Source organism: Aspergillus caelatus, assembly GCF_009193585.1.
Source record: "Aspergillus caelatus strain CBS 763.97 unplaced genomic scaffold BDV27scaffold_62, whole genome shotgun sequence".
Taxonomy (NCBI): Eukaryota; Fungi; Ascomycota; class Eurotiomycetes; order Eurotiales; family Aspergillaceae; genus Aspergillus; species Aspergillus caelatus.
The window spans coordinates 90,814-109,905 of NW_022475325.1; the positions used below are offsets into that span (position 1 = coordinate 90,814).

At 46.0% G+C, this 19,092-nt stretch overlaps 8 protein-coding genes across 8 annotated transcripts; 2 read left to right on the forward strand and 6 right to left on the reverse strand.

Annotated features, from left to right (window-relative positions):
• Nucleotides 1–38: 38 nt before the first annotated feature.
• Nucleotides 39–1,567, reverse strand: BDV27DRAFT_126278 (CCDC90 family protein). The gene is made up of 3 exons (XM_032066508.1): nucleotides 962–1,567; nucleotides 511–844; nucleotides 39–441 (listed from the first exon to the last, which is right to left on the reverse strand). The coding sequence occupies exons 1-3, from the start codon at nucleotides 1,500–1,502 to the stop codon at nucleotides 384–386; spliced, it is 933 nt and encodes a 310-aa protein (XP_031928875.1). The 5' UTR covers nucleotides 1,503–1,567; the 3' UTR covers nucleotides 39–383.
• Nucleotides 1,568–2,233: 666 nt separating this feature from the next.
• sec53 (phosphomannomutase SEC53) lies at nucleotides 2,234–3,719 on the reverse strand. Its single transcript, XM_032066509.1, has 6 exons — nucleotides 3,671–3,719; nucleotides 3,361–3,526; nucleotides 3,202–3,264; nucleotides 2,835–3,151; nucleotides 2,701–2,775; nucleotides 2,234–2,631 (listed from the first exon to the last, which is right to left on the reverse strand). Exons 2-6 carry the CDS (start codon nucleotides 3,463–3,465, stop codon nucleotides 2,382–2,384), a joined length of 810 nt encoding a protein of 269 aa, XP_031928876.1. The 5' UTR covers nucleotides 3,466–3,526; nucleotides 3,671–3,719; the 3' UTR covers nucleotides 2,234–2,381.
• A 73-nt stretch (nucleotides 3,720–3,792) lies between these two features.
• Nucleotides 3,793–5,083, reverse strand: BDV27DRAFT_126283 (putative DnaJ chaperone (Caj1)). Its single transcript, XM_032066510.1, has 4 exons — nucleotides 4,951–5,083; nucleotides 4,875–4,889; nucleotides 4,752–4,812; nucleotides 3,793–4,696 (listed from the first exon to the last, which is right to left on the reverse strand). The coding sequence occupies exons 1-4, from the start codon at nucleotides 4,955–4,957 to the stop codon at nucleotides 4,123–4,125; spliced, it is 657 nt and encodes a 218-aa protein (XP_031928877.1). The 5' UTR covers nucleotides 4,958–5,083; the 3' UTR covers nucleotides 3,793–4,122.
• A 343-nt stretch (nucleotides 5,084–5,426) lies between these two features.
• On the reverse strand, nucleotides 5,427–7,585 carry BDV27DRAFT_156567 (GMC family oxidoreductase; the record flags this gene model as incomplete). Its single annotated transcript, XM_032072356.1, has 3 exons — nucleotides 5,427–6,963; nucleotides 7,027–7,470; nucleotides 7,530–7,585. The coding sequence occupies 3 exons, from the start codon at nucleotides 7,583–7,585 to the stop codon at nucleotides 5,427–5,429; spliced, it is 2,037 nt and encodes a 678-aa protein (XP_031928878.1).
• A 1,965-nt stretch (nucleotides 7,586–9,550) lies between these two features.
• On the reverse strand, nucleotides 9,551–10,735 carry BDV27DRAFT_156568 (uncharacterized protein; the record flags this gene model as incomplete). Its single annotated transcript, XM_032072357.1, has 6 exons — nucleotides 9,551–9,834; nucleotides 9,896–9,963; nucleotides 10,014–10,396; nucleotides 10,451–10,518; nucleotides 10,574–10,610; nucleotides 10,670–10,735. 6 exons carry the CDS (start codon nucleotides 10,733–10,735, stop codon nucleotides 9,551–9,553), a joined length of 906 nt encoding a protein of 301 aa, XP_031928879.1.
• A 2,654-nt stretch (nucleotides 10,736–13,389) lies between these two features.
• BDV27DRAFT_144156 (peroxidase family protein) lies at nucleotides 13,390–14,955 on the forward strand (the record flags this gene model as incomplete). Its single annotated transcript, XM_032070219.1, has 7 exons — nucleotides 13,390–13,495; nucleotides 13,554–13,672; nucleotides 13,732–13,762; nucleotides 13,816–13,965; nucleotides 14,017–14,337; nucleotides 14,394–14,568; nucleotides 14,625–14,955. 7 exons carry the CDS (start codon nucleotides 13,390–13,392, stop codon nucleotides 14,953–14,955), a joined length of 1,233 nt encoding a protein of 410 aa, XP_031928880.1.
• A 287-nt stretch (nucleotides 14,956–15,242) lies between these two features.
• Nucleotides 15,243–16,559, forward strand: BDV27DRAFT_126285 (uncharacterized protein). Its single transcript, XM_032066511.1, has one exon. It carries the CDS (start codon nucleotides 15,705–15,707, stop codon nucleotides 16,164–16,166), a length of 462 nt encoding a protein of 153 aa, XP_031928881.1. The 5' UTR covers nucleotides 15,243–15,704; the 3' UTR covers nucleotides 16,167–16,559.
• An 87-nt stretch (nucleotides 16,560–16,646) lies between these two features.
• Nucleotides 16,647–17,970, reverse strand: BDV27DRAFT_156571 (putative endoplasmic reticulum DnaJ domain protein Erj5; the record flags this gene model as incomplete). The annotated part of the gene is made up of 3 exons (XM_032072358.1): nucleotides 16,647–17,704; nucleotides 17,773–17,838; nucleotides 17,898–17,970. 3 exons carry the CDS (start codon nucleotides 17,968–17,970, stop codon nucleotides 16,647–16,649), a joined length of 1,197 nt encoding a protein of 398 aa, XP_031928882.1.
• Between the last annotated feature and the right edge of the window lie 1,122 nt (nucleotides 17,971–19,092).

The following is a 19,092-nucleotide window of genomic DNA, read 5'->3' on the forward strand; positions in this document are numbered from 1 at the left end:
CTTTTGACGGTTACGTAAATACCAAGATGCACTGTTGAATTAGCTTCCGCATTGGTTAGATGGCTCTTCACTTTCTCTCTTTGTCCTCTGCCACGTTACGCCCATTGCTGGGTAACATATGGCAAGGTTTCATCCCTAGTTCTTTGCGGCTATAGAACGAAAGTCTAAATGTCAAAATAACAATAGAATGATACCAGGCTGTCGCTTAGTGAAACAAAGAGAATAAAACGGGAGACGTCCGTTCTCTGGTGATATGGTCCGGCGTATAGCCCAGGATCAGAGCGCATGTTAGTTCTAATATACAATATGTGAAGCTCCTGAGTCCTCTCCCAACCAGAAAAGCACACCAATAAACTCTTTTTTTCCCTTCTTCTCCATCCTACTCACATGAAAAGACGCCAGGCACCGAGAATCAAAGCGGCGGTACCGGTGCAAACACCCCTGAAAAAAAAAAAAAAACAATATATTAGTACAATGCAGAGCAAGTTTCCAGGATTCAGGGTTACACACATCAGCCACTGTAGCGTAGAGAACTTCACGGCCTCTACGCGTTCTCTCAGACCCGCGACCTCCTGCTCTATTCGCGTTTCCGTCTCTTTTATTCGCATTTCTTGGCTGTTTGCTTCTTCTCGAATACGACCTTTTTCCAAGTTTAGGTCCAGACGAACAGATGCTTGCGTGCGCCCAATCTCATCTCGAAGTCGTGAATTGAGCTTAGCCAGATCTGCAGCAATCTTCTCATGTGACGAACGCGTTAGTTGCGCTTCAGTTGAATCTGCGTTGAGTAGTTCGGAGCGGAGTTTGGCGAAATCGACTTTCTGAGTATACGTGGATCTTTCGGTGTCTTTGGGAAAAAAGATCATTAGCTTCAGAGTCCAGGAGGTGCTATGCGGAATGTGCAGTGATTTATGTCTTGATGCTATTTGACATGCTTCGGCCGAAGGACTTAGGTGCCACTCACCTTCTCTGAGGACCATTGTCCGGGTTAGATTCTGAATAGACTCTTGAATAACATCATTTAGGACCCGCATCATCGCAACAGCCTGTTCCTCACTGAAACCTTCCTCTTTCAACCGCTGAACGAACTTTAACGTATCGAAATGGTGGTCCCGTCGTTGGGGGGCGGAGGCATGAAAAGCGCGCCGAGCTGGATTGAATGCGGCGACGTAGACACCATTATATCGGATAGGGTTACCTGGGGGCACCGCTGGTCGGCTGGTTGGACGACTGGTTGATTCTGGTAATCGTCTAGATATCGATGATAAGGTTGGCTCTCGGATTGTTGCGGAGATGAATGTAGAAGAGTGAGGAGAAAAGGTCAAAGTATGCAGTTGTCGTCCGGCAGGGTTCCAGCTATATATGCGTAGCGTTTTCTGTTGTTGCCTTGCTGATAGAATGTTGTTCTGGGGGGGAGGAAAAGTAGTCCGAGCAGAGGAGCCGTTCCATGTCAAGCGAGGGAGTATAGACCGTGGCACTTCGGTAACGGACTTTTGTGGTGCCATTTCCTTGCACGGTATAATAGTAGTGTTTTGGGCGAGTCAGGCGCAAGTAATTTGTAGGAGGGGCTTCCAAAGATGAATGTCTTTGACCAGATCCATAAAGTCAAATGACGATGAGGAAGCTCCCGCGATCCGGATGACTAACTAAGTGTTCCCGTACTCTCATTCGATGATCCGGGACGCCAGGCTAAAAAGCCTTTAATGGGTCTCGACTTCCCCGAGTCGGAAAACCGGGGACTTTCCCGTCTCCGGAGAAGTTCGTATATAAATCAGGATCCAAGAATACTAAGAGTCTACCGGCAAATTTCGAAGTGATAAACATTTAAAAGAAAATTGATATGAATTTTGGTAAAGCATTATATCACGGCCATAATAACCGATATTGTGACTGGAAATACGTACGCGGTTTAAATATACAAAAGTTATACATGAAGTAGGAACGATGAAAGTAACAAATAGGTGGTACTAAAATAGCTAATAGGCCTTTTCTAGTTCTACCTCCATAGGCGGGAGTTCTAGTCTATTTTGAATAGTATCTATTAGCTATGCATTGATAATAACCAATTTTACTAGCTTCATTTAACAAAAGCAAGATCTTATGATAACTTCAGCTTAAACATGATTTAGCCTGTCTCGGGCATTTCTAAAGGAATGGAGGCCGTCTAAAAATGATGCTTGTTAAATTCAGTACAAGGTATAGGAGGGGTAATATTCAATTTATCAGATCTAAAGATCCAAGATGAAACTGGATTTAGAAGTGACTCACGCCATAATCTGACATTCTCACGTCATAATCGAGTCCTCCTGTAACGGCATAATAAGTATCAATCCTATTTGAGCCAAATAATTTAAAAGAGATAACCTTGCTGATTAATCCCAGGGTTATAGCTGGAATATTTCTTTCAGCTGCTTCATAGTATCTTCAGGGTCCTTGACCGCATGCCCAACTGTCCTAGAATCGCTATAGATCTCATAATCATTACCTCCGGGGAAAGACTTATCACCGAAGAAGTGAATGGTCTTGTATTCAATGCCCGAGAGATCTTTCTCGGCTTCAATATGGCGCAGGCAGTAGGTCTTGTCCCAGCCCGTTGGGAAAACGTCGAATGAGATCTGGCCACCAATCGAGTAACTACAAAGACTATTGTTAATATTGAATGTTGGATTGTATAAGCTCGAAACAATTGCATTTATGGCATACCTAAGGCCGTAGTTAGGAAATTCTGTCCTGAGGGCTTCTACGAAGCCCTTTCTGATGTTGTGCTGTTTGTCATAGCTATTATCATTATAAGCCAACTATAGTAATTCGGAGCAGGAGTGAGCTTCGCTACATACGCTTCGAATTCATTTCTCTCGTCGACACTGGCATTGCGACCAACGGGGCTGACATTAATCATTCCGTTGCGGAACTCGACGAAAGTACCACGTTTCTTTGGCAGCTGCAGATCCGCGATGTACTTGAGGCAGAAATTAACCAACTTTTGGTATTTCTCTTCCCCTATCCACGTGATAAAGCTGTTGCTGATGAGGGACCTGCCCAAGCGAATTGCAGTCAATCCATTTTCGGCAAAGCAAAAATCGAAAAGTGAGGAAACTTTTGTCGAGGATGTGCCTAATTGCTCTTGCTGCTTGGCAAAATCAGAGCCACCAACCTGTGCAAAGTGAGGCTGCGGGCTGCTTTCCGAGAATAATGGGGACTAACGGTTCCAATAGCACACTTATGGCGCAATTGAGAGAGGAGCTGGAGCATTTCGGAAGAGATAGTCTGCGGTTTCCAAGAACTGGTTAGCGAAGCTTCTACCCAAAATCCTTGAAGTGAGCCACCAAGACAGTGAGACATATCATCATCTTTCCAACCTACCCTTCTCGCAGGAGTCAATGTACCGTCGACATCGAAAAGGCAGATTGTGTCCTTTACAGGACGGTCCTCCAGAGCTGGATACACACCTGCGGCTTCCGCTGCCATGACGCTGTTGAGGAGATGGAAAAGTGCAAAAGGTTGAGATACGTAGAAAAGACGATAATCCCTAGAGGGAACAAACGTCAATCCGACATTCGCGGAAATTGAGATAGCTGGCTCCTTCTATAGCCACGAAGAATGAGTCCTGACCGCATGCGGCGGGAGGAGGGGTACCAAGCTACCAGGTAGTACCTAACTTAGAATAACTTACCTGTTTTAGGAAATTTATGTACTTGCACTGCACTAGGCATTACAGTAACAAATAAAGCCAGTCAACTACTGCCACGATACAGTACTACAATGAGTATCACTAAATAGTAGTATGAGTAGTATTCCGACTCCGGACTAAGTACATGGTATGTAGATATCATGTAGGTCGGCATGGGCCCATGCTTATCGATAACAACTTGAGCACGGAGAAGATAAGGATTATGATATCATAGGGTCTGTGGTCATTCAATGTCGAACACCGAAAAGACAAATACCTTCTTGAGTATCAACTCTAGGGGCTAGTAATGTCATGCAAAACACACAACTATCCCTGAATTATACATTGATTAAGCGTTAGAGCCTCCGACCTGGAAAGCCTCCCCATCAGTCACTGTTAAAAGAAAAATGAATGAATAAAATAAAAATAGATCAAAACAATAGGCCAATATGCAGCTATCGTCCCACGGTGGACTGAAAAACTTTGGCTGCCAATTCGCTTAATAACCTGGCACGGTCACCCTGCGGAAGATCTAGGAAGACCTCGTAGACGCTTTTGCCCTTCGCATCACGAACAGCGCCGAGCCGATTTCCTGCAACTGCACCAGCGAAAGCACCGGCAGCATTGGCGACAATAAACCCAAGCGCACCACCACTTATTCCACCAACAATAGACCAGAAGCGAGATGTAGGCCTGGTCCGCCGACGGCCATCAGCGTCAGTATCATCACTAGCGAGGCCCTCCTCGCGTAGCATCTCTTCAAACACAGAACCAAACTGTTCAGAGGCGCGTTGTTCACGGTCGCTCGTGCCAAACCCAAAAGAAGACCATGAAAATCCCCCGGTACCACCTAGGGGCACTTCATCCTCGGTTTCTTCTTCAACCGGCCTTGTTGCATCGTACTCTCTCCGACGTGACTCATCTGAAAGGGTATAATAGGCATCATTGATTTCCTGGAATTTGCGCGTTCGGGCAGGCCGCTCAGAAGAGTCGGCAGGTACACGATCAGGATGTGATTTCAAGGATTCTCTGAATGGGTCATTATATTAAAATCGTTAAGGTATGAGCAGACGTCGATATTTACCTTTTATACGCATTGCGAATTTCTCTTTGGGTTGCGTTAGGAGAAACGCCTAGAACTTTGTCTATACCCCAGTCAAAACAAGCACTATCGTTTGCTAGGGGTGGAATCGAAGATAGTATTTACAATAATCAGGTTGTTCTGGACACTAGATGTATTAGCGCCCACACATTCTAGACGGAGCCTTGTTTGGTAGACTTACTCGGCATATTATCTATATTAGCTATTATATAACGATCTATGAGTAGGTAGAGATTGCAAATTTGGCGTGTATGTTTAGAAGATGGCCTCCAAATATATTCGCAGTAAGATTAGTACGCCGAGCGGGGCATGAGATGGAACTTCTACTACTTAACAACATCCGCAATGCAAATGAAGTGGCACGGGAGGGAAGATGACGTAACCTGATGCCCCCGTTGATGCCTTAGGCCGAGAGTGTATATAAAGCGTTATTTATGACTATGATTTTTTAACATGTACTTAAGTTAATATTATCGTGTCTCCACGATATACACAAGTACAGAAGATTTCAGTTTCAAGTCTCTTCACTAGGCAGCCTAGACTACGGTATGCCCCGGACAAAGTTGGAGACAAAAGGGGGAAAAAAGGGTAAGCATAGGTAAAATATTGTTTAAGAAAAAACAAAAAAAATAAAAAAGTGGAGTACGCATCAAAAGATCAGGCAGCGTCAGAGAGGATAACATCAGCTGCCTTTTCGCTGACCATGTAGGTGGGCAGCGCGATATAGTATCCCGGTATCTTAGGGAAAACCGACGCGTCTACGACTCGGAGGCCATCGACACCTAGCACTCTAAAGCGAGAATCTAACACGCTATTCCTGTCAGTATCGGGACCGATAGGGTTGGTGCAGCAAGCGTGATGGCCCCATGCCTCTCTCTTGATGAACTCTTTCAACTCTGCTTCAGTCGTGATATTGGGCCCGGGCCATACTTCCTCAAAGCTTCCGTCCAGGGGCACCAAATTATCAAAAATCTTCCTCGAAAACTCCATAGCCTCGTACACCGCCTGTAAGTCTTTGTCGTCTGCATCGTTTTCTGTGACACCGGTATCGAACGAGTTGAAGTTAATGATCGGGGTGTCTTTAGGATCTGTAGATCTGAGCTCCACCGTGCCTGCATTATTGCGACTGTGTGACTTCAAGGTAATCCAAGTCCAATGCTGAGCATTTTTCAGAGCTTCGTAAGAGTACCCAGGAAAATATCCCTGGAAGTTGGCAGGGGCTCCGGATATGAGGAGGTCCGGCTCTCCATCCGAAGCAGAGGACTTCCGGATGATGGCAATCGCAATGCCGTTAGTTGTGTATGTGCCTTTGTCCAGGGCATTATCTTGCCACTGTTCAAGACAAGGGTCTGGTAGGCTATCCATGAATGTGCACTTGGTCGTAAGGGTAAAATCCGTGGGTGTCTTCCCAACCAGGCCAGTCTCATAGCGATCTTGGAGGTTGGAGCCAACACCAGGAAGGTCAACAAGCACTGAGATGTTCCATCTGTTCAATTCATCCTTGGGTCCAATGCCACTAAGCTTCAGCAGCTGAGGGGTATTGAATGTGCCTGCAGACAAGATGACTTCGCGGGCCGCATTGACATACCCAGGAGTACCTTCAGATGCATTTTCTGAGCGTGGATCCGCTCTGTACAAACTCCGACCGGTGATATAGTCCAACCCAGTTGCCCTAGGCTTATCACCAGATGTCTCAAAGCGTACATTGGTTACAAGAGTGTTCAGTTGGATATCAAGATGGTATTTGCGCGAGCCATCGGCATACACAGCATTGTGTGTGCCCATCAAAAAGTCACGGGGACCTGTGCGCCTATATCCAGGAATGTCTACAGCGAGAGGCACCTGGAATAGACCGGTTTGCTGATCATGATTCGCATCGTCGTTATTGAGGTCTCGGAGCAGAACATCACCAAGGCCGGTCATGGTATCGACAAGCTTGCCTAGTAGTTTCTGACCAGCAGCTGTAGCCGCTGCAATAACCAGGGACAACAATTTCTGATCCTCAAGAACCAGCTTCAGCTGTGTTAGACTGGTGGTGAGCCAGCCATTAAAACCATGCCCAGTGATACTGTTCGGTAAATAGCGATTACGCTCCAGCCGTTTGAAATAATCGCGCATCTTCTCGGCTGACCAAGAGTCATCACCCGTAGCAGACGCAATTTTATCCCAGTCACTGTCATAGGCAAGGATTGTGCTATCGAGTTGTTAGAAAGGATGGCAGACTGTATATCAATGGCTGGGGAACTTAGAATCTAACATCATGGCGTTGTGTGCGGAGCAACCGCCCAAGGTACCGGCTCGAGGATACAAAATTCCCAGCGGCTCCGAATTAGCAGGGGGATTGGGGCCAACATGAAGATCTCCAGACGAGGTTCTATACGTCATCTTCGAATCCTCCTCCTGACGGGTCAAGTTGGAGTAATGGTTGACGAAATAATCCCAACGCATTGGCTCATATTCAGTCGACTGCAACTGTAGTGCGGGCACCTGCTGCTTAGTTGCGTTGCCCTGGTCATCTCCAGCGTCGATAAGAAGGACTCTGTAGCCTGCAATGGCCAATCGTGCTGCCAGTGGGCCACCTCCTGGGCCCGAACCGACAACTACATAGTCGTATTCTGTAGCATTGTTGGACGCTATATAGGAGCTATTGGTGGACCGCTTATGAGCGTCATGAGACCAATGATGATTGGATTTGTGGCCACTAGTTTATAGGGCTTTAGTATCCGGTCGAAGACCACCAACGTGAACAGAACGACTTACGAGGTTAGAACGGGGGTAAGGGCCAAAGACGAAACAAAGCTCTTGAGAAAGAGCATGGTCAAAGAGACAGAGGGTGCACTAGCTAACGGTATATAGACTCAAAAGAGATGGCTTTCTAAAGTCGTGTAGTCTTTCATTCTTATATCTATTTATCAAGAGTAGCAGCATTCTCTCAGGAGAAGGACTCCTGAAGGTATGTTTGGAATGCATTATGATCATATGGTAAGGCAGCATTCCAAATGATCGACATGTAGTATTCTACATACATACGCTAGTTATTGTACAGAGTATCATTGGTTTCTTAATGGCATCTACTAAGGCCGAGCGTAATCTAACGTATCAGCCCAAACCGAATGATCTAAGCCACTAACACGGTTGCGCATTTTAAGACAGGAGGGCCTGAATGAAAACGGGCATTACCTCTCTCCTTGCATGGTCATTTAATTTTCCTTTTTTCTAGAATTAATACCCCAGTCTTATTAGACTCACAGTGTAATTGTATTTTTGTGGCTTGAACTGGTACGTAGGACTGAGGTTGCAAACATCACAGCCCACAAATATGAGCATATACAACCCGACAATATGCAATAATCTCATGCAGATTATTATCCCTTGATCTTTACTGCCACTTGCAGCCCTCACCGTTGGCAACAGCCGATCAACAGTATATTCTCTTCATATCTTACAGAGTGATTATAAAAGGTAGACTAGAAGCACCTGCAGGGGTATAACACTGGGCCGGTATATACACCACAGGCATATTATTGAGAGTAGCTATACGACCAGTCATAGATTGGGGAAGCGGGATATTTGGCCATAGGTGGAAATGCAATCTCCATGTGGGCCGTAAGCTGCAGTCCAACGTCTGGGCCTGACTATGCCGTCTACAATCCGCATGTAGCACCTCTCCAATCCGTTTTCGGGATATGAAGAAAAGGAAAAGGAAAAATAAAAGAAAAAGGGAGACCACCACCCAGAAACCCAAGGGAGTAAATCCCACGAAGTTGTCTGCCCGGTTGAGACAGTTGAGTGCTTACTCCACTAGCGCAGGCCATACTAGAATAGTGGTCCTAATGGAAAATAAGCCGGTGTTTTACCATAGAGTATAGTTGATGATGATCATTTGCATTATCTCACAACCAGCCTCGCTGGATAGAGCATGTTAAAATTAAAATTAACGTACACTGGTAGTGAGTCAGAAAGTGTCGGCCCGGGGGCCCCAACTGTTAGGGTCACTAGTATCAACTTCATCAGCAGCCAAATTAGACATCGTACTAGTAGTAGTACTAACTGGACTCGGTAGCTCGGGAGAACTCCGTTCGATCGTTGAGAACTTGGGTCTAGGTTTATACATAGTACATGTGCAAGGAAGTGGAACCTCCTCATGGTACATTTTGTGGGTTCTGTTTTTTCTACAAGTCACTCGACACCACGATATGTTTGACGAGACCCTTTTACTATTAGAACCTCTTTTCTTTTTTGCCCCTTTCTTTTGTAAAGTAAACATTCCTCCCCTATTTGCTGGAAACTTCGGCAGCGAAGACATTTAAGTAACAGTCTAATATTTAGTCGCTTCGGGGAATGGCGGGTGACAGTTAGGGTTAAGGTTGACTATACCCTAGAACAAGTAAAGATTTACCTAGTGGAGATACTTGTATCTACTAGTAACCTTAAAGTTGTCAGACACAACTAGTGGTTAATATTTCCGTGCTCTTTGACAGATTGAAAATTAGGTTATGGAAGTCTGAGCCCGAGGGCGGGCTAGTACCTTCCTCAGTTGTTCTAGGATCCACATTTATCAACCCGTGTCTTGAGGAGACGTGGTCAGAAAGAAGGGTATATAAAGTGCAAAGAGAGAAAAAAAAAAAAGAAAAAGAAAAAGAAAGGGAGAATATCCTAGGGAAGGAAGGACAGAAAGCAGAAGGCGCAATGGCAACGAAATCAAGACCGTAGAGAAAAGAATTTATGACAAAAGTAATTGAATGACTGGCCATGAATCCTGCAAGGAAAATCGAAGTTTCTTAAGAACATCGGTGGCTTTGCAAGTCAAATTGGCTGGAGTTGTCCATGTCTACAAGGGGAAGGAAGTCCGAATCATCTCCTTTCACTTTAGGCTTACTTTGCACCACGCCTTCGAGCCGAGAGCTGGCACCCCCCGACCGGCTCGTGCTGGTTTGAACCCTTGTATCGCCGAAAATACTGGGAAAGATGCGGGTCAGCAATGAGCGGATAGCCGGTAGGCAGGCACAAATAACTCCCACGTGGACCTCGATGGTGCTCCAGTATCCCACTTGGACATAGTCCCCTGTGTGGTCGGTTAATCAACTATGCATTAATACTCCTTTGATAAGGCAGCGTGAACTCACAGGTCAGGTTATCGGTATTTGCAAAATGAATAAGTGATTCCAGTCGTAGTATGCTAACCAGTGTGACACTGTTTCGTATGAGTAACTGATCTATAGCAGCTCCATGCCAAACACTTACAAGATACCAAAACTGAACATACACATCACAAAGAGCTTCTTTCGCAGGGAAAGCTGCAAGTGGTAGAGCTCACGGAGAGGCATGATCATGACGACTAAGTCCAAAACCATATTGAAGACGGCTGCCGCCCAGCCTTGTGCATTGATATCGTTACACTGATACTGGTACTCTTTATCCCAGTGGAGCCAGGCTCCATCGAGAGGCCGGCACTGGAATACCGAAATCAATACAAATGCAATCATGTAGCAAACATTGAGGCCGATCACTGTGTAGACAGCATTCCGGAATGAGCGCTTTGGAAAGACCCTTAGATAAAAGAAAAGAATCGATATCTTCGTCAATGGCAGAATACTAAGGTATAAGCACTCATCAAAGAAATATATCTGATACTCCTAATTTAGTACACTATATGCTGCAGGGACACTCGTGATACTAACCTTGAGAATACGGGTAATGTTATCAAAGGGAAGCGTCCAGATATCTTTACCGAGACCCGTATCAGCCACTGTATGCCATGGTCAGTGTAATTGCCCCCTACTAGGCTACTGTGGTGCACATACAAACGACAGATAACGATGAGAGGGTAATGACAGGCAGCTGTAGTGTCCTGATTAGATATCTTGCGCCCTTCGTCTGCCTATTGGGAGAGATCATACCATGGTCACCGCCATTATCCAGTCGTCCAACCCAAATTCACCACCACAGCACTTCATCCTTGCCATTATTCGAAGAACAAATGCCATAAAGGCCAATACTCCTCCCACAACACCTGCGATGGATACCACTTTCGTATGGTTTCGCACTGGTTGACCGCAGGCTGTCATTGAGATATTTTTGGTCGCTACATACAGTTAATCGGAGATGTTAAGGGCCAAGGATATCACCATACTCAAAGAATCCCGGACCGTGCAATTTGCTGCAACACATATTTCTATACTGACAGTGAGAGCAGCATCAGTGCATATACAGGCCTGGTCTGTAACTGCACAATTAGACACTGCAATGGATGAAATCATGCAATTGAGCTGAACAAGTCAGCTTTCCTTCATATCAAACGTGAAGCTGTGTGCTTACACCACATCGTGGCATTTTAGCTGCTAGTTCCTGTAAATTTGCTAAAATAAGCCCAGGAAATGCTACTGCCAGCAGTATCCTTGCAAGGACCATCTTCATCCTGGGCGGTTCTACTACCGTGTAGTCGAAAAGAAAGCAACAGCCAAGAGGAAAGAAGCAGAACGTAATTGCATAAAGCGAAAGAATGACTAAAGCTGAATATTGGAGAGAAATGGCAAATGGCATATCCAAGGGCGCTTGACCATTTATCAGGACATGGATAAAATGACTCGCCAACACCCGTATGGTTTAGCTGAATGTATAAAGTGGATGCTATAGAAGGTGATGATCAGCATAGTATACAGGTTTTGAACAGTACAAAAAAATAATAAAAAAAAGAAAGAAAAAAGAGGAACCTCACTTTTGTTTTTTATCTTTTGAGTGGGCTCAATCTGCCCATTAGATATCGGATATCACATACATGGACTGGATCCTGCTATTACGTCGATGTAACGTTGAATTCTCATGACTGCTCCTAAGTGTAAACTGATATAAATCCCGATAGAAGCAGCGGCAGAATCTACTTACTCTCTAGTGTCCATCTTTTTCTTGGTTTTGATTTTCACAGAACAAGGATAAGGGGTTCGCTAGTACTTTGGCTCAGTGCTCCATCTTTGCTTCCGAACATCTACCCACTCAGAGGAGAGGAAATAAGGGGGGAAAGAGGTAAATGAATTTTTGTTTTTAATCGATCAGGCTCACGCGAGCCCATGGTGAATGTGTGCAGCCTTGAAGGACCGGTCTCTACTGCTCGTTGCTCATGAGTATAATGGTTAGAAGCTAATCCCGCGGCGTTCGCGAAACTTGAGAACGATCCCGGGATCCATTCATTTCGGCGATAACTCAGACTGTTGTCGTTGCTGTTACCAACGATTCGCTGACACGATAGAGATGGAGCTTAAATTGGGTAAAGCCAATAGCCTAGCACTCTAGACTAAGGAGCTACCTAGTAAACAGTGATTGCAACCCCACTAGGTGCTCGACCATTACGGGGGTTTTCTAGACCTAATAATTTGGGTGGCGTATACTCTAGATGTAGATACGTCGCACACCGTAAGGAATGTGGATCACGAATCAATACATTTGGAGTGCCGTAATTTCCAGGAAGCACCAAGGATTGAAGCCAACGTTCCCCGACCCGTCCGCGGCAGCGGCACTTGGGAAACGCCACAAGACTCGACGCACCCTAATTCTAAGACAATTAGGATCAGCACCCAAGACTATCAACACAAGAGACATAAAGATACACTCTACCTAGCTAAAATAGGGAAGTATTGCGATAGCCCTTGGATGGGCGGGTTATCTCAGCCTGTCTACCAAGAAAAAGAACCACTAGCCCTAGTCAACTTTTGTATGCAATCGTCAATCTTGGACCATCTGAGAGTTATAGTACTGTGACACTGTGGTGACTCTTGTCCTTTTTCCGTTAAAGGGGTGGTATCAAAGTCTATCTACTTATCTATCTATTTTCTATGCTTAACTTTCAACGTATAAAAGTTACTAATCTACTATATAAATCTCAGCCTAAGGTCCAAAGAATCTAGCATAACCACCAAAGCTATTGATATGGAATAGGGTTATTTGATGTACCTGAAGTAAATACTAACAGAACTGAAAAAGTTGTTAAGCTTTATAATTTTTTATGCCTGGCTCGATTATGTATTTCTTGGGATAAAACTAGAATTTTACTATAGCACAGACAGTACTCTCCCGCCCGAGGGCCGCGACCCTCTGCTAGTAAGCTTAGCGTACTTAAGAGTAAGTGAAATTTAGTGGCTGGTAGAGAGGAGGGGGGTTGTTGGGATAGGTCAGGGGCAACTATACTAGTTAGTACTTTAACGGTTTCTCTTTGAAGCTACTCCGAGCTCGGTACTTACGACGACTCAGGGGAAGGAAATTAGTAAATAAAAGTCGCCCTTTGATTTCCAGAAAGCGAAATAGTATGTAAGTACACCTTATAAAGGTCAATGATCTATCAATATACATACCATTGAGAATCTGCGTTGCTGCCCTGTGCACTTCTTACTTATACGTTCGGCATTAACATATGACCGCTAAATACAGTACATTCCTTTTTTTTCGCCTCTGAGCCAATCTTTCTTTGAGCCTGTCCTTTTGGTCCCTCGTTTTGAATTATCTGTCGTTGTCATTTGCTCAAACCATGAGGACTTCTAAAGTAATTCTGCCCTTGATTACTCTAGGACTGGGATCCTTGATCACAGGTCTCCCTCCAGAAAAGAACTTGCTCGAAAAGATGAGAACTATGGGGCATATTGAAAAGAGATGTCCTTATCCAAATATACAATATCTAGTCAAGGCGGGTGTGCACAAGCGCTTGCTGATAGATTCTATGAGATCTCCAATTGATAGTAGGTCTTTCCCACATGTACCAAGTATGAGTGTCGCTGAAAGATTATTGAAATGAAGTCACTGGGGAGCATACCTTCCAGCCTCCAGATTTTGAGAAAGGTGATCAGCGTGGACCTTGTCCTGGCCTGAACGCTTTGGCGAACCATGCATATATCCCTCGCAGCGGTGTCGTGTCTGTAAGTGAAAGGCCTGCGTGTTTAACGACCCACAGGCGTCCATATCTGATGATTCATAGTTCACCGACGTAATTGCTGCCATCAATGAAGGTAGGCTTATACCCATTTCCTAGTTGCAAAATTTACCAGATTAATGACTATAGTATACGGGATGGGAGTCGATCTTGCGACGATCCTCGGCGCGATGGGTACAGTTTGGACAGGGAATCCACTGTCTTTAGATCCCAGCTTTTCCATTGGAGGAAGGGATACAGGCGTGAGCAATCTTCTAGGGAACCTTGGGGGTCTCCTTGGTTCGTCTCTTACCGAGTATCTAACTGGGAGCAATCTCTAAATTGTCACAGGCGAGCCACAAGGCCTCATTGGCTCCCACAATTTCATTGAATCTGATTCTTCCAATACGCGCGATGACCTCTATACAACCGGCAACAACCACGCTCTCAACATGAGCAAGTTCATGGAATGGTACGACATGTCCATGGACGGCACATTCAGCATGGACCTGATGGCAAAACGAGCGAAGATTCGTATGGATCAAACCAAGCAGACCAATCCAGATTTCTACTACGGGCCAGTGACTGGGTTGATTGCGCGCAACGCCGGTTATCTATTTCCGGCAAGACTTTTTCGAAATTATTCACGAGTTAATCCAGAGGGCATTTTGAGTAAGATTTAAGACTGGCAGTCAACCTCGAAGGCTTGGGAACTAACCGTTGAATAGCCAAGGAAATAGTTCGTAATTTCTTTGCTATCTACGGCGAAGAGGGCAACTTTACCTATCGGGAAGGGTGGGAAAGAATCCCTGAGAACTGGTACAAGACTCCAGTAGACTATGGTTTGGTGCAACTCAACCTTGACACACTCGACTGGCTCCTGAAGTATCCCGAGCTCGGAAGGTGAGCATCTGCTTCTGTCTGTCGACAGGATTTCCGACAAGTATTAATGAGACTAGTATAGGAGGAAACACTGGAGCCGTTAATAGTTTCACAGGAATCGATTTATCTGATGCGACAGGTGGCGCCTTCAACCTAACCACCCTCTTGGAGGAAAACAACCTCCTCTGCTTTGCGTTTGAAGCCCTGAAATTCCTCAGCCCTAACGCGCTCGCAGGGCTGTACAAGGCTTTGTCTATACCATTGGATATGATCAATGATGCAATATCCACACCATTGTTGAACTTCTCATGTCCCGCATTCAAAGATATGCAGATTGGTGGAAAGCCATTCTGGGAAGCTATCCAGAATGACTTTCCTGGGGCTGCGAAAAGTGGTGGCGCATTTTGACTGTGCTACTATTAGTGCTAGTAGTCGGTACACATACATTGGAAAATGCAATGAGTGTAGGCAAAGGGAGCTCATGCAGCACTCCAGTGGATATGAATATCATCTTACTATCGTTGAATTTCTCTTTTATTTGTTCCTTTACAGTTAAGTTCATGAACCCGCGCACGGGATGAGGTTCCTGGGTATCACCACCAATGAGGAGCGCCCGAAGTCTCCAGCCACCCACTTTGTTGCATAAGTGTATGTCTTTTGCTGAAAGTCAGTCTGTCCACTGTCCACACATCAATTCCACTTCATTCCAATCTAATTTCCTTCTCTTGCCTCTTTAAACAAGTCTCCCGCCTTTCCCGCTATCAAAACTTGGTTCCTTTGAGCCCAGTTCCAACATCGTTTTGGGAGTTCTTGTTTTCCGTCTCCGTATTACTTCAGTGGAATAAGTTCCTGGATTTTCTCCGCTCAATCATCCACATAGCCTAAGCAATTCTGGACTCTAGCGGTGGAGACAAAGCCGCTGCAGCAAAGAGCCTAGAATCTGGAATTGTGCGCATCTGCAGCAACCAACTCCGCAACTAGCTACTGGCATTATCGCCACAATTGAGCTGCATACGAGGACACGCACGCACGTTCTCTGAAACCATTTCCACCCGTCTTGCCCTCAGGACAAGGGAAGCATTTCGCACGATCTCTTCCCCCCTTTTCCCAGTTTTTCGCATACGCAGTAAGCGAACCGAAAGGTTTACCGAAAGACAATGGGCTGGTTTGATACACAATCGTCCGTTTCCTCTTCTCACTCGAGGCGTAAACGCTCTCCCTCCCGCCGGCCAACGTATTCCACCCATCATTCCCGGCACTCTGCTCCTTCATTCTTTAGCTTCAACGGCGGAGGCAGCCGCGCCGGCCGATCCAGTCCATCGGTCTACTCGTCCTCGTCGCGGCGAGCACGACCTCGGTCTGGCTTTGTCCAAAAAGTAGTCCATATCATTAAACGACTGCTACGTGACATCTACAAATATGCCCGTGAGCACCCAATCAAGGTGCTACTCCTGGTTCTCATACCGCTTCTTACAAGCGGTGTTTTGCAGAAACTGTTCGCCATTATTGGCATTCGTCTGCCCAAGAACATCTTTGGCGGTCAAGGTGGACAATCTCGAGAGGGCGGCATGATGGAGAACTTGAAATCTATGATGAGCATTGCGAAGATGATCATGTAAGGAGCGAAAGACGCTATGTCTCGATTTAGGCTGTGTGGTATAGCGGAGCGCTTGGCTGAGAAATGAATGGTACGATGGATGTGCGGAAAGGTAAAGACATCTATGAGCATAATGACAATGATGACATGATATATACTTGGTTTTCGATACTTGATATTCGCTTTCGTTTTTCCAGACTTATTATGTGCGATATTGGAGGGTTAGTTGCAATTCTACCGAGTGTCTTTTCTTCTTCCCTCGTTTTTCGGCATGTGCAGGTACATCTAAAGTGGTTTGTTTGAATCTAACAGTGTCTACTCCTGGAGTGGTGCAATTGACTGCGAAGGGCTCCATGGCATGTATTTCTCTACCTAAAAAGCTGGACAGATATTTAGACATGTTTGGGATTACGACTCTCCTGGAAGACAAGCATCGATGATCCGAAACTAGAAGATAATGAGTAATCATACAGAAAGCGGAATGCTTTCTATATCAGTCACGTCAAGACTTCTGAGAGCGCTTTCCTCGTCTTCTTGATACTCGACTTTTAGGTGTCACGGCAGAGTCGTTGGCTTGCTCAACAGCCTGCTCCGATACATCGGACGGTTCCTCATCGACGATCTCGTCACCTGGGGCACTAGAAGGTCCGAGCAATCTGCCAACAGTTTTATGATAAAACCAGACGGGCACCCGGAACAACATCGTGTCGCACACCGTAGGGCGTTGTATTTCATCGATATCCAGTAGGAATTCTTGCCGCTCACCATCTTCCGTTTCTTCCTCCAAGAACACTTTTCCAACTGAATCAACGATCAGAACCTTCCCATTCTCCGCGATCACTCTTTTCCTCTGTCCGGACGGCTCCACGGGTTCGCCTGTCGGGGTCGCGGTACCAGAGTTTCGGGAACTTGCCCGGTTTCCTTTTTTGCTTTCCTTGCGATTATCCTTCTCCATCATGCGTTTCTGACGGCGATTGATGGGCATTGCACTCGTTTCCGCTTCGGGTGTTGGGGCTGGGGCAGGTGCGGTAACATTGGCAGAATCCACACCTGGAATACCACGAACCCCTAGCTCATCTCCCCAGGCAGCCCTCCTCGCCTGACGAATATACCGATCAACGAACTCGCGCTGGCGTTTCCAACTAAGAACCAAAGCAGCATAATGAGCACCACCCCCAAAAGCCAAAAACAGGCCAGTCAAGACGGATCCTAGCCCCGGGCGAAAGCGGGAATAGTAATAACCGGTACCCTTCCACTTGGGGAAGCCATTTTTCAAGAAGTAGTCGTAACGCTCTCGGCCCGGCCCACGAAGGATATTTGCAACGGTATTCAAGCGGGAAGCACGGTCATGGGCTTTCTTCACAGCGGCGTCAATTTCTCGCTTACTCGGGCCCTGATTGACGTGGACGCCCGGTTGCTTGTTTTTGGCTCGGGATTTATCCTTGGAAGCATTGGCGATGAAGGATCGCTTGACTTTATCCGGGTGTAGGAGGCGGGACTTCTTGCGATAGGCTTTGTTGATGTCATCCTGGTTGGCATTGGGTTGGATACCGAGGAAATCTGTCGATATAATTATCAAAACATTGTACATTTCGGGGAAAAGGGGGGGGGATAGAACGGTAGCGCACCGTAAAATGTCACATTTGTACCCTCCGTCGCCGCAACTTCATCACGGAGGGAGAAGATTTCATAGTCTAGAGATGAATTGCGGTTAGAGTATACTAGCTATACAAGGGAAAGTAGGGTAGCTGACCTTCCTTAGTCCAGGCCGTCGCAAGAACAAACAGGACAGCAAACACGACCAAGCGGAGTGCTGTGGACTTCATCTTTTGGCAATGAGGGGAGCGGTCAAGCCGCTAAACCCGAAGTCAATTGGAAGGAGAGTACCTAGCGCGGGGGGTATTACTCAGGGAAGCCAACACACACACACACACACACATACATACACAAACTATGAGTTGTGGAGGATTATTATTTCCTGGCGAACATTTCCTATTCGATTATGTTACCGTATCATCCTCAGGCAAATAACCTAAGCTATGATCTGTCATCAGGCACCAAGGCGGTCAGGTAACTTTGATATACTCCGTACGGTACAGAACCAGGAAGGTGAATGATGGATCCACCATCCATGGCTACCCAATGTGACGAAACCCGGATTGGAGGACGATCCACCTTCCGCAGGGCAACGACGTGGACCAATGACGGTCACATAAATTTGTTGAAAAGTAAGGCGAGAGTTGAGGAGGAGAAAGACATTTGGATAGTCTGAGCGGGAAATCCATTCGCTATTAGGGATTCTGAGGAGTAGGAGGGGGAGTGCTGGGTTTACAATAAATGCAGCGTTGTCCCTGTTCAAGTTTGTTGTTCTTTTCCCCTTCTCTGGGTGTACCTGTCTTGTATGTACCAGTACCGAGTACCAGTACCAGTGCCCGAAGTACTAGTATACATACCACCGTCAGTAGTAGTTGGATTGGAAGATGATGGAGTAAGAGAGGGCGCCGGATCGAAGTGACGAGATGGCCGTCGCTCTTACTGCAACGTGAAAATCAACCCTCCATCTCCTCTGGACCGTGGTTGGAACTGGTCGTCTTCGTCTTTGTCTCCAAACCCAATCCGGTCTCAGCCAAAATCCACTTCTATTCTTAGCGGTGAAAGGAAAGGCCCATGAATCCGGGGAACCACATCTAACATACTATTTCCCGCCCTCTTTATGAGTCAGATGTGGACAAGATCTTTCTTCCTTTCGTTCATTGCCATCCTCTTTTTTTCTTACAATCGATTTCCTCTCCGAGGGAGATCGACCATTTCTCCCTTGATCGCCAAAGGGTGATTGAAATTTCCAGTTGTGGCTGCCTTGCAAGGCGGCTGGATCGTCTGTGCTTATTTGGCTCGGTCCATTTAAAAGTCCAGACAAAAATACGTACCGACCGAAAGGGTTAAACGTC

Coding starts and splice junctions, on each gene's coding strand:
- BDV27DRAFT_126278 (XM_032066508.1), bottom strand. CDS start 1,502: ATGGCACCACAAAAGTCCGTTACCGAAGTGCCACGGTCTATACTCCCT. Junction 845..961: donor GACAATGGTCCTCAGAGAAG/GTGAGTGGCACC, acceptor TTTTTCCCAAAG/ACACCGAAAGATCCACGTAT. Junction 442..510: donor TCTACGCTACAGTGGCTGAT/GTGTGTAACCCT, acceptor TTTTTTTTTCAG/GGGTGTTTGCACCGGTACCG.
- BDV27DRAFT_126285 (XM_032066511.1), top strand. CDS start 15,705: ATGGGCTGGTTTGATACACAATCGTCCGTTTCCTCTTCTCACTCGAGG.
- BDV27DRAFT_126283 (XM_032066510.1), bottom strand. Junction 4,697..4,751: donor ATTCGCAATGCGTATAAAAG/GTAAATATCGAC, acceptor TGACCCATTCAG/AGAATCCTTGAAATCACATC.
- sec53 (XM_032066509.1), bottom strand. CDS start 3,465: ATGGCAGCGGAAGCCGCAGGTGTGTATCCAGCTCTGGAGGACCGTCCT. Junction 3,265..3,360: donor CATTGACTCCTGCGAGAAGG/GTAGGTTGGAAA, acceptor TGGAAACCGCAG/ACTATCTCTTCCGAAATGCT. Junction 2,776..2,834: donor GAGAGAAATGAATTCGAAGC/GTATGTAGCGAA, acceptor TAATGATAATAG/CTATGACAAACAGCACAACA.